The 12,629-nt window shown below is 52.3% G+C and overlaps 1 protein-coding gene across 1 annotated transcript; it reads left to right on the top strand.

The window, feature by feature from the left end:
- Window positions 1-6: 6 nt before the first annotated feature.
- Cxcl14 (chemokine (C-X-C motif) ligand 14) lies at window positions 7-7,134 on the top strand. The gene is made up of 4 exons (XM_013016117.1): window positions 7-88; window positions 304-409; window positions 3,551-3,664; window positions 6,077-7,134. The coding sequence occupies exons 1-4, from the start codon at window positions 25-27 to the stop codon at window positions 6,090-6,092; spliced, it is 300 nt and encodes a 99-aa protein (XP_012871571.1). The 5' UTR covers window positions 7-24; the 3' UTR covers window positions 6,093-7,134.
- The last annotated feature ends 5,495 nt before the right edge of the window (window positions 7,135-12,629 follow it).

The raw sequence follows: 12,629 nt of genomic DNA, 5'->3' as shown, positions 1-12,629 counted from the left end.
CGGCTCCCGACCCCTCCGGCCGGCATGAGGCTCCTGGCGGCCGCGCTGCTGCTGCTGCTCCTGGCGCTGTGCGCCCTGCGCGCGGACGGTGAGTGCCGGGAGGGTCCCCGAGGGTCCCCCCCGCCCCCCATCCCACCGCCCCCAGCCGTCCCGTCGGAGGTCCTGGGGAGCCCCACACCCCGACCACCACACTGGGACCCCGGGATGCCGAGGACTCTGGGTGGACGGGGGGGGGGCGCACGGTAGCGCAGACGGAGACCTGTGGCACCGCTGAGCCGCCCGCCCGCCGCCGCCGCCCCGCAGGGTCCAAATGCAAATGCTCCCGCAAGGGGCCCAAGATCCGCTACAGCGACGTGAAGAAGCTGGAGATGAAGCCAAAGTCCCCGCACTGCGAGGAGAAGATGGTGATGTGAGTTGTGCGGGGCTCGGCCGGGGGGGGGGGCGCACAGCCTGGGGTCGGGGTGAGGACCCGGGCCGCACTCGCTAGGATGCAGGCGGCTTTGCCCCGGGGCCAGCTCACTGAGCCATCCGTGGCTCTTGGTGTGCCAACTTCACACACACGCACACACACACACACACACACACACACACACACACACACAACGTCCGGTGTGCCTGCTGTCCCTGGAGATCGGAGTCACACCAACAGCATCTCTCCTTCTGGCTTTTCTTTTAGAAAAGGACAGTCAGGGGACTGTCTGTCTGTCTGTCCACTGCTAGGGCCAGCCTCCGGCTTCTGGGGGTTTTGATTGTGAGATGGGAGCTGGCCCATGCCAGCCGCCGGACTCCCCACGGCCCCTCCAGCCTGAGCTGTCCTGGGGGGGGGGGAGCTCTTTGAGGAAGGGGGGATCGATGGTGCCACAAGACAGGAGGCTTGCTTGGTGGTGGGCATGCGGGCGATGTCTTAAAAAAAAGTGGGGCAGAGCAAGAGAACACTGCGTTTCCCGGCTTGTCCGCCTTCCCAATTAACCACTTGCAGCCCCGCAGTCTCTCCCCACCAATACTGCTCTTGGCCAGAGCCCCAGCCCTTGGCAAAGCAGCTCCCAAATATTTGCCATGCACCACCGGCCCCTCTACCCCGCCCCCAGAAACAGGACACACTTTATTCTCAGCCTGGACGAGTGCCTTCCACCCGCTGGCCCCGCTGCTCCCTTCACGGGGTGTCTGAGAAGGAAGGGCATGCTCCCAGGCTGCCCCAGGCCAGACAGTCAGGCTGAAGTGAGGAGAATTCAGAAAGACACCAGGCCTGAAAGGATTCCCATGCTTTTCTCCACGGGCCTTTAAATGAGCACCCCACCCCCTCAGCCTCTCAAAGCTGCCCTTTGCCTCGATCCAGAAATAATAATAATAACAATAACAACAACAATAATAATAACATCCTGATGGCTTAAGAAGAGCCGTAGCCCTCAACAGTTCCAGCTGGGGAGGGGTGGTCACAATGTCAAGGGGTGTGCACGTTGTGTCTCAGCATGGGGTACAGTGCTTCCCCCCAAAAGAATGGAATCTTCACTTAGCAGGCTTGCTCTTTTCTTGGCTATAACTGACAAGCATAGGAGAAAGTGTCGCGTTAGCCTTCTGAGAACATGCTGGAACTTCATAAAATAAGCAGGCACCTCGTCCTATCCCCTCAACTTCCTCTCCCACCTCCAAAGCCCCCCACAAGCCCTCTGGAAGGGTTGGAGGCTCCTCTCCGCTAAGCCTCTCAACATCAGACGAGGGGGGGCCAATACTTTTTGGCAAAGCCGGTTTCCAGGCACAAAGGCTGAACAAAAGCAAGTTTTCCAGTTCACCCCAAGTCACCCAGAAATCTCTAGCAGGGGAGGAGGGGAGAGGGGGAGGCGGCAGAGAAGTCTGCTTAGCAAGTACAGAGTCCTTGCAATCTGAAGGGTCCAAAAGAGTCATGTAGAAAGGTCATTTGTGTCACGTGCCTACCGAGCTCTCCTTAGGACCTTTGGCACCCCACAAACTGCCAGCGTGAAAGTCACAGGATCCAGAATTTTGAATCGTTGTTGGGGTCATGAATCCTCCTGGCTTCCTGGCCGACTGGTATTAATCAGGTGATTAATACCACGTGTGCTGAGCACCTTGGTAGGAGGAGAGCTGAACTGCTCTTTGACCTTTAGGAGTTGGGGTGCTCAGCCAGCACCCTGACCTGAAAAGACAACCTTTCTCGCGTCCTCACATTCAGAGTGCAAAGATGGCATCATCGTAAGCGTGGAATGGGGGATGTGCTGATTTCCTGCAGGGCGACTAGCTACCAGGTTGGGGTTGGGGGTTTGGAAGCTAGATTTTACTTTTAGCCCCGTGCTAAAAGCCTGAGAGGAGCTGGTCTCATGGAGGCGGCAGGGCCCAGTCACCTGCCTTAAAAGAAGGCTCTTCCCTGGGAACTCCGCACAGAGCAGGGAGGAGAACAGGTTACCCAGAAACATTCGGCCCCCCATTGGGGTGGCAAGATCTTGTTTGCTCTCCCGATTGATGGGGATGCTGTGTTTACCTCAACCCTGCCCCTCCAGAACTTGGCCCTCGAGCCCTACCTTTGGTAGCCCATCTGACTCCCAACAACCTCTCTCTGAGCCCCCCTTGGGAAGTGTCGGCCTCACGTCTCTCCTTGTCCTTCCTTCATTCTGGAACACCATCCTTCCTTTCCTACCAGAAGCTTCCTCCTGATCTGGCCATCCTCCCCTGCCAAGGAGAGAATGCAAGTGCAGGGCAGACAGCAGGCTTGTGTGTCCCCCCTTCCTCCCCACCCCCCCCGTTCCAGGCCAGAGCTCCCACACATACAAAGCAGTCTTTTTTTTTGTTTGTTTGATTGCCTTCTTTTCCACGAATAATTACCAATAATAGTACTCATTGGGCACTTGACGTATATTATTGTCTTTCACTGTCATGATAACTTGGAGTACATCCTATTACTGTGTCCTTCTTACAGATGGAGGTAATGTCGATTAAGGGGGAGTTCAAATCCATAGCTTGCGCTTGTACAAGCCCACCTACTTCCCTAGCACAGCCAGGCTTTCCTGGTATGCCAGAGCACTGGCTGACGGAGGCCTGGGATCTTTGTGCTATGAAGAAGCCAGGTCTTCCCTTTCTGCCCAAAGAGGATACTGAGACCTCATCATCAAAATGGGCTCAAGACCAACAAGGTTTTGCTTCAGGGTCAACAAATGGCCATCCTTGACATACAACCTGTGGTGGGCTTGAGGGTCAGAGACCACAGCGTCTGCAGGATGTGTCCTAACTCCACGACTGGCACTTTGACCTGCTGGCATTGGTTCTCTTCACCTCTGGATCCTGGGTACAGTCCCCCAAGAGAGACCTGAGCCCCTGCTGGAGGTATAAGGTGGGAGACGCTATCCCCAACAATGAGACCTCCAAGCAAAGCACCACTTGGGGTCAGAGATTCAGGGGACACCCGACCTTCCAAAATCCATCCAGGAAGGAAAAGCTGCTTCAAAGGAGCAAGGAGGCCAAGTGTCTCCATGCCCTAATCTGACAGACCAGACCCCGCAACAGCCCCCTCAACCCTGCATCCCCTCCCACTCCATTTCAGCATTACCACCAAGAGCATGTCCAGATACCGGGGCCAGGAGCACTGCCTGCACCCCAAGCTGCAGAGCACCAAGCGCTTCATCAAGTGGTACAATGCCTGGAACGAGAAGCGCAGGTAGGCCCTCCTCCTCTTCTTGCCCTCCTTCCTGCCTTCCGCCACTCCGCTGTGGCTCTCACCCGCCCCCCTCGCCGCCAGCCCTGTGCCACGCCATCTAGCCCCGCCACAACACTACAACAATCAGATGATGAGACATGGGGTCTCTACCGCCAAGGAAAACCAACTCGCCACTTCACAAAGGAGGCTCTGGCCCCTATACACGTTGCAGGTTTAGTTCTGTGAACCAAAGTCGGCTGTACTCTAACTTTCACACGATATCGTCTTCATTACTCCTTTTATGTAGCTGACATAAGCTGTCAGGAGCACCTGACATGGTATCCCCCTGTGCTAGTCTCTCCAGACCCTGCCCCACAGGGTCCAGACGGCTGATAAATTCCTTCCCATGTGGGTATGAGGCCTTGGGTTTACCCCTTTCTCCCAGGGATCAGCAGTCAGTCATGAGATGACCCGTTCCCTGAGCCCGTTCCCCACCTTCACGAGTAGACTTCCAAGTTCTGGTCCCTGACGTTCGAGATGGGGTCTTGGAAGGGGAGGCTGCTTTCCAGCTCCCTTGTCCCACATGAAGGCCGTCTGTCCTGGAATGGGCCGCCCCCTCACGCATGTGAAGCCTGCTTATATCTTTGCCTGGATAGCACGGCCGAGGAAGCACACGCACATCCTCAGATGTGAAGCCCGTGCCAGCATCTTGTTCTGCAGAGGGGGAGTCAAGGGTAGGTAGGGAGAGGACATGACTACCTAGATAGCACATGGAAAAGCCGGAGCAGGAAGAGAGGCCCCCTCAGAGAATGTGCAACCTAGTCTAAAACACACATAGATGCATATACTAATATATCTAACAATCCTAATATACATTAGAATGCATATACATTCCAACATATTAGAATATATATACACACACACATACACACACCTATTCTAACATGTGCATCCATGCTGCCTGTCCCATCCCTTGACCCTGTGCCACCCCCCCCCCTCCTGCTCCTGGCTCGGCTCTGTGGCCATCTCTCCCACAGACACTCGGGCTGGGTCCTGTACCTGAAAGCCTTTTCTTGCTGCCTGCAAAACTGCCTCATCTGCAGTGACTTGACATAGAAAGTGATGAGAGTAAGAGACTATTTCTCTATCTGACGGGAACGATGCCCTCTTTCAGGTTGGGTCAGACAAGCGCACATGACAGAAGCAAGCCCTGTCCCGTCCACTTTCTCTCTCGCTCACACAGCTAGGGCCTGCTTGTGTCATCAAAGGTAGAGTGAGGCTAAGCCTAGGGCCAGTTCATGTAGGGTTTGAGAAGACCTTGCTCGGGCTCCTGGAAGATAAAACTTGTGCCGACCTGGTCTCTCCCCATCCTCTTCGGCTTCAGCTTTAAAGAAGAGGTACCTGGGAGCCTAAGGTAGCCCTGCTTTTTTTTTTCTGTCAATTGCAATGATGAAAGCAAGAACAGCCCCTCGGTTACCACTTTGCCTGAGTTCACGGTATTGAGTTCCTCTCTCTTTCTTGGAATGCTGAGCTGTCTTGGGAAAGGAAATGTTGAAAAGTGTCTTAGTGAGTGTAGAATGGCAATAAAGGAGCTGTGTAAAGTCCTTTTTGCAGAGAGAGAGAGACAGACAGACAGACAGACAGACGGACAGACTGTACTGAACCCAGGATGGAGAAAGAAGAAAGGGTACATGGCAGGATCAGGCCTGTAGGGACTGACAAGGAACTCAGCCCCTCAAGAGACCAGAGCTTCTGGCTACCACAGGAAGCAGCCACGGCAGGTTGTCAGGCTGGGCGTGCAGTGGGGTCCTAAGGCAGCCAATCAGAAAGGCTTAGAGGAACTCAATGGAGTCAGTGTAGAAGGTGAGGGGCAAGGCAGGGCAGCTCATGAATGTCTGATCACTGGGAGAGGCAGGGCAACAGAGCCAAAAGGAAACGACCGTGGGGCACAGATCCCAGACCTGGTCACCCCCTTCCAGGCGTTAGGCAGTGGCTCCCAGAAATGGTGTTTTCCTGGGTGACAAGTGTTAAGTCAAGGGAGGGGAGCCCCCATTTTCTCTGAGAGAAGAAAGAGGCTGAGCTCAGGGGAGAAATGGAACTCAGAGACACAGGAGTTTCCCATCCAGCCAAAGAGGGTCTCGCTCCTCCAACAGTCCAGACTCATCAGGTATATATATATCATGTCTCTCGGGTCTCTTGTTTCCACATCAAAAGGTTTTCTCCATGGGGGACGGGGGGTATGGAATGGGCCACAGCAGCCAAAGCTGATTAGAAAGGAAAAGGCCAGGTTGGTGTGAGTTTTTGTGTCTGGGACAATCGGGTCGTCTGAGATGTCCCTTTCACTCCTGGGAGAAGAGCAGCTGAGAGATGCTCTGAACCAGGTCCTGAGCCACTTACACCTGCTTCCCCCCTCCCCCCTTTCTCTCTTCCCAGGGTCTATGAAGAATAAGGTGGAAAAAAACAAATCTGATAGGAAAAAAACTCCAGACCAGTTGGGAGACTTCAGCAAAGGACTTTGCAGATTTAAAAAATCACAACCCTTTCTTTCTCACAGGCATAAGACACAAATTATATATTGTTACCAAGCACTTTTTACCAAGGGTCGGTTTTTACCTTTTATAGCTGGAGGCGAAAGGCTTCCAGATGTGAGACCCAGCTCTCCTGCAGACTTTTGTGTGTGTCTGATAGGCGGCTTTTTGCTGAAAAGGGAGAAACTCACGCCTTTCCTTTTTTTTTTTTTTTGTATTGTTCATATGTCACACCACATCTGAGCTTTATACGCGTCTGGGAGGAACAATGGTCTTGGTGGGACATTTCCTTACAGCCCTGCTCCGTTCTTAACTTGGGCCTGGCGTCTCTGCACAGCGCCACAGACTTTCCCGGGCTTCTGGCTGCTCCCAGCCTCCGTGTGACTGCCAGTGGGAACAGGTCTTTCCACATCTGCGCTTAGAGGAACTAGTCTGGTTGCCTGACAAATATGCTTCGTCCCCTCTTCCCCCTCCAGTCCATTTTCCCTCTACTCTAGGACACATTTCCAAGATTAGTTGAATGGCCAGGCAAGAGCTTCTTAAAGAAGAACCGGAGCGTTTCTTAAAAGGGTTCACTGCTGCTTTCCGCTCACTGTCCCCACTTCCCATCAGCAGCAAAGCTCCCAACCCCCAGCAGAAGCCTTAGGGGGGAAACTTCACATCACACACATACGTGCTCGACACACGGCGAGGACCTGCACGGGACGGGACCCACAAGGGGAAAGCCCTCAGCACATGCTTCTCTCCCTCACCACAGCGGACCATGCAATACGTCTGTGACTCCCTGTGGTCCTCTTTGGGGCGCTAAGTGTTCCCTCCTGTGTATAGAACCTCTTCCAGCCACCTGTCACGCTTCCCTCCCATAGAGGCCGTATTGTACTGCTGTGTTATATGCTCTGTAAATGTCGGAAACCGTTAGCGTTGCATGCAGGTTTCGTATTCTTTCTAAGACAAAAAAAAAAAGTAATAAAATATATTTGAAATGTACCAAAAAGTCTTTCCCCCCCCCCCGTGTGGTAAACATGGAGGACAATAAACCGTTTGCCACAGTCTGGATAAACAGGACAGATTGGGAAAGGAAGTGGGTGTTTCTCAAACACCCGTCAAGCCTTCGCCTGTGTAGAATGCGGACAGTGGCCTGGCCGGCGATGGTTCCCACACGCGCTACAGGTGGGTCAGAGGGGCAGGTGAGGGATACAGACTGAGGGGCGGGGCTGTGTCACAAGATGTTCTAGCGTCCAGGGCCCCAAGACTCCATGGAAATGCCCACCTGAGAGGCCGGGGCCTGGGAGCTAGGGGACCGGAAGTGGAGGGTGTTTGACAGTAGGTGCCACCCAATGGTGCTTCTGGAACTGAGGAGGCAGCAAAGGTACCGCACTGAGAAGAGCCCCTGAGCCTAGGAGTCCCTGGTAGATGGGAGGCGTGGTAATAGTCCAAAGTCCAGCCGGTGGTTACAAATGTATGCCAGTAACTGACATATGGTAGACTGGAAGGAGAACTCAGGGTAAATCCTTAGGAAGGCAAAGACAAAGCCCAACGAAATGAGCAGCAGGAAACCAGTACTTGCAAAAGGGGAGTAGGACCAAGGAGAATGGTAGACGATTGAAGAGGCAGTCAAGAATTCAAGGTACATGCTATAAAATTAAGAAAAGTAAGGGAAGCCAGGTGCCGGTGGCTCACACATGTCATCCTAGCTACTCAGGAGGCTGAGATCTGAGGATCGTGGTTCCAAGCCAGCCAGGGGCAGGAAAGACCCTGAGACTCCAATTAACTCCAGAAAATCCCAAGAAGAGCTGTGGCTCAAAGTGGCAGAGTGAAAAAGTTCAGGGACATTGTTCAGGCCCTGAGTTCAAGCCCCATGACCAACAACAACAACAAAAGAAAAGTAAGGGAAGGGGTGGGAAGAGGAGGTGAGAATGTTGAAAGTGGTGACGCTGATCAAGATGCATTATAGTCCTAAACTGCTTTGTTAAAAGGCAACTTCTTTGTACAGCTACTTAAAGATATTTTTAAAAAGTAGCCCAAAGTTCAGGGCACTTAGCACACGCTACCCCCAGCCCCGTATCTCACTGTGTCCTGAGCCAGTCAAATAACCCTGCAGAGCCAGGAGCCACTGGCTCACACCTGTCATCCTAGCTACTCAGGAGGCTGAGATCTGAGGATCGCGGTTCAAAGCCAGCCCGGGCAGGAAAGTCCCTGAGACTCTTATCTCCAATGAACCACCAGAAAACCAGAAGTGGTGCTGTGGCTCAAGTGGTAGAGCGTTAGCCTTGAGCTGAAGAGCTGAAGGACAGCGCCCAGGCTGTCAGACCCCAATAAGCCATAGCAGAAGCCAGAGGGCTTTTCTTGTTTTTGTCAGTCATGGGGCTTGAACTCCTGGCCTGGGCGCTGTCCCTCAGCTCTACAGCTCAAGGTGAGCGCTCTACCACTTGAGCCACAGCGCCACTTCCGGTTTTCTGGTGGGTCATTGGAGATAAGGGTCTCATGGACTTTCCTGCCCGGGCTGGCTTTGAACCGTGATCCTCAGATCTCAGCCTCCTGAGCAGCTAGGATGACAGGCGTGAACCACCGGCACCCAGCTGCCAGGTCCCTCTCAACAGAAGCCCTTGCTTAGGCCCAGAGAAGCACCAACATGCCTCACGGCGGTTGGCACAGCCTTCCTAGCGCAGAGTCCCCTTCCTTTACCGGGGTGTAGGCCTCTGCATTTTTCTGAGCTCTAGCTGCATGACATCACCCTTCCACCTGCTCTACACACAACACACACACGTCTCCCCCATGCTCCGCGCCCCTGTCCAGCCCGGGGTTGTCATGTCTGCCCTGCTGGCCCAGGATGTCCCTCCCTTCTCTGCCTCTCCTTGTGGGGAAAGGAGAGGGTGGCACTTCATCCTCAGCCACCTGCTGAGCTGAAGGACAGGAAGCCTGAAACTGAAGTCCAATCCAGCACAAAGCAGGTCCTTTTCAGATAGACGGTGTCCCTGGGACATGAGCCCTGGGCTTTGCTTCCCGGGGATGCTGGGATTCTTTCCTCCAGCTGCCAGACCGCTAACGGTAGGCTCTGAGTGGCAGACCTTCACCAAATGTGACATGAGGACCCCCCCAACCTAGTACCCATAACCACACCAGGCTCCGGGGGAAAACGCCCTTTTCTGGAGTTGCAGAGCTATGTCTGTGGTTTTTCTCCTGCAGGCTTCCCAGGATCCCTGAGAGGCATCCGCCCAGCACATTCCACAGACAAGAGTAATTCTAGCACAGCCAAGCAAGGCCTGGCAGCCTTTCCAACAGGGTCTTGCCGCCATGGTTCTCCAGGGTCCTCTGGCACGGGGCGTGTGTGTCTCTGCACATGTGCGGCCTTACCCTGGGGGGTGTCACTTTTTCCTGGCAGGTAAGATCCAGTGGGGTCCATACACCGTGGCACCTAACTTCCCAAAACACCCTGAGCAGGAACCTGGCGCTTCAACCGCTGGGCCTGACACCAGTCCAGCCATGTCTGAGCTTCAGCCCAGCCAAGGGCTCCATCTCCACCCAGACCTTACCTCCCTTAGTTCTCACTCCAGCAAGAGCTTTTCCTGGTCATGCACCTCAGGTCATGACTGGCTACATATCTGGAGCAAAAGGAAAGATGGCAAAGGCCCTATTCAAACACTGCAAGTCTACAGTTAATATTAATTACTATAGGGGCTGGAGGTATGGCTTGAGTCATAGAGCACCAGCCAATGAGCAGAAAGCAAGCCTCCAGGCTGGGAAGGTGGCTCAGTGGTAGAGTGCTAGCCTCGCACGCATGAAGCCCTGGGTTCGATTCCTCAGTACCACAAGTGTTAGAACACTAGCCTTGAGCTGAAGAAATCAGGGACAGCGCCCAGGCTCAGAGTTCAAGTCCTACAACTGACAGAAATAAAAAAAGCAAGCCTCCAATACCAAGTTCAAGTCCTGATCTCCAAGAAATATGTGTATACATGTGTATATATACCCATATAACACATATATATATGTAGATGTGTGTGTATATATATATATGTATATATATATAAAACTTACTGTAGATTTCAAACAGCCAGAAGGAAAGATTCTGAATGTTTCTAACATGAAGGAATGGTTAGTATTTGTTGTGATGAATACATTAACCACCCTGGCCTGATCATTCCACATTGTATACATGGATTGAAATACTACACTACATCACATGAATATGTACAATTACTGGGTGTCAATTTAAAAAGCAAGTGAAGAGAAAGAAAGAACAGGAATTCCAAGCTAGCAACAACAGGGCATTAAACCAAGCATGGACCCTGTCCCCGCCAATAGGTGCAGCTGGGACAGTTCAAGCCCACAAAGCCAGCCTGTCTCCAGCATCAAATCAAGTACCTGTCTGCATGAGTCATTCAACCTTGAATTGCTACTTAACTTGTACTACAATTTAACAGTTTCATTTGCATTTGACTGTTTAACATGGTGTGTTCTTAAAAGGCAACTACTGTGTCTGAAGCTGCTTTGTAAAAACCTCCCACAACTTAGATGGCACATAACCTAATCATACTGGGTTTTTCCCTGTGATAGTGGTTAACTTACAGCTAGTTACAATAATTGACCAACAACTACTTACCATAGACTTACTGACCACAGCATACCATTTGTTTCTTTCCTTATTAAATCTAAAACTAGTCCTGGTGAGTAGCTCAAATAGAATACATGCCTAACATGTATGAAGCCATGGACTTGATCCCCAGAAATCCTCAAATATGTATATATATATACATATAATGTATATATAATATATTATATATATACATATACATATATATATAACTCAACTTTCCACTTACAGGAAGCACCTTCCGACTTCTTTTCGGCATGCAAAATTGCTGGCATCACACCTCTTACACATTACTAAATAGAATATCAGTAAGAATAAATATTGTCATTATGAAATAAAGGCAAGGGTTCCCTGTGCGTAAGGCAGGAGATCTGATCACCAAGATAGCTACTGCTAATGAAGCGGTAGCATAGATGCATGGATACGCTGGACAGAGGGAAGATACAGCATGGGTACTCTATACGCTGGACAGAGGACCAGGCGGGCGGATCAAGATTTCATCTTGCTACTCGAGATGGCCTGCGATTTAAAACTGGAATTTTTCCAGCTGGTATTTTCAGACTTGAGGCTAACCATAGTTAACCGTGAGTATCTGAAACCACAGAAAGTAAAACCATGGATAAAGGAAGACTACTGTACTCAGACCCAACTGGTTAATTCCTATGAAGGCTTGAAGATACTCCCTGACAACCTGCTTGCTCTCTGCACTCATTCATGGAGCACTTGGGGAGCAGGGGCGTGGCCAGGCCTGGTCCCTGTCCTCGGTCAGATTCATTCACTCCCAGCCACTTTTTCCTAGATGCTGGCGAGATCCCTCTGGAAACTCACAATGGAGGCAAAGCAACTGTAGGTCTAAGTTCCATGCCAGAGGGACAGCTCAGGGGGCATCCCCAAAATGACAGCTCTTCCAAGCTCTGAGGATGGCCCTGACCAAGACGCCTAACAGTCCTGGAAAGGCTCGTGGCAAACTGCAAGTTGTTAACAAGCAACCCAAAGTTGCCACTTTTGTCCCTGCTCCGACGACGTGGCTGTGAGATGGAAGAAGACGGGCCAGCCAAAGCGGGGAGCCCTGCAGTCAGGAAAGCTGAATGCAAGGTGGAGGCTGGGAGGCTCAGAGGAAGATCAGGAACACCAGTCATCCCCGAGATAAACATCCAGAAATCCTGGACCAGCCCAGCCTCCAGCAGTCACAACTAGCTGTTCCACGAAGAAGTGACCCCCTCCACCCCAGGCCTTTCCTGTTCACCCTCTCACATGAGGAGAACTTGGGCTGCTTTTTTGAATCCTGGGGGGGGAGGGGCACCTCTCTCTTCACCTCTCTGAAAAACTGAGTGGAGATTTTTGGAGGTCCCCAAGTAGTTTCCTCCAGGGAAACTATTCTAAGCCTTACCACCAGAGGGCAGCAGAGAGCTCTGCACCCCAGCCAAAGGCTCTGAGTTGGACAGCCAGCTTGCCATCAGCGACAGACTTATCACGGGTCACGCACCTCACCTCATGAACCCTGGAAACAGCTGCACAATGGCTCTACAGAACCTCTACTGCACAAATGAGAAGGCTCAGCCTCTGTCAGGTGACCGCCACCTACCTGCACACAGCTCCTAGGTGAGAGAGGCAGATTTCAAACTCGGGTGTTTCTGGCTCCAAGCAGGTGTTCTACTCCGAAGTCTGCATGGTCTTGCTGTTCCTGTCCACCTTGGGCCACTGGATACTCCTCACTGATAGCAAGCTCCAGCTAACAGGGCTAAGTCCTGGGCTTACCGCCTCTCATAGACTGGGGATCAATCATCCAGTTAGGCCGGGACACACAGGCCAGCGGCGGCAGCAGTGGCCAGGTTTGTCCTGCTGCTGTTTCTAAAAAGCAGAAGAC

Source organism: Dipodomys ordii, unplaced genomic scaffold (genome assembly GCF_000151885.1).
Source record: "Dipodomys ordii isolate 6190 unplaced genomic scaffold, Dord_2.0 Scaffold29, whole genome shotgun sequence".
In the NCBI taxonomy this organism is placed as follows: domain Eukaryota; kingdom Metazoa; phylum Chordata; class Mammalia; order Rodentia; family Heteromyidae; genus Dipodomys; species Dipodomys ordii.
This window is presented reverse-complemented; position numbering and strand designations above follow the sequence as displayed.

Excerpts from the sequence above, each read along its gene's own strand:
- Cxcl14 (XM_013016117.1), top strand. The coding sequence starts at position 25 with ATGAGGCTCCTGGCGGCCGCGCTGCTGCTGCTGCTCCTGGCGCTGTGC. Across the intron at positions 89-303 it reads GTGCGCCCTGCGCGCGGACG|GGTCCAAATGCAAATGCTCC; the intron begins GTGAGTGCCGGG and ends GCCGCCCCGCAG. Across the intron at positions 410-3,550 it reads TGCGAGGAGAAGATGGTGAT|CATTACCACCAAGAGCATGT; the intron begins GTGAGTTGTGCG and ends ACTCCATTTCAG.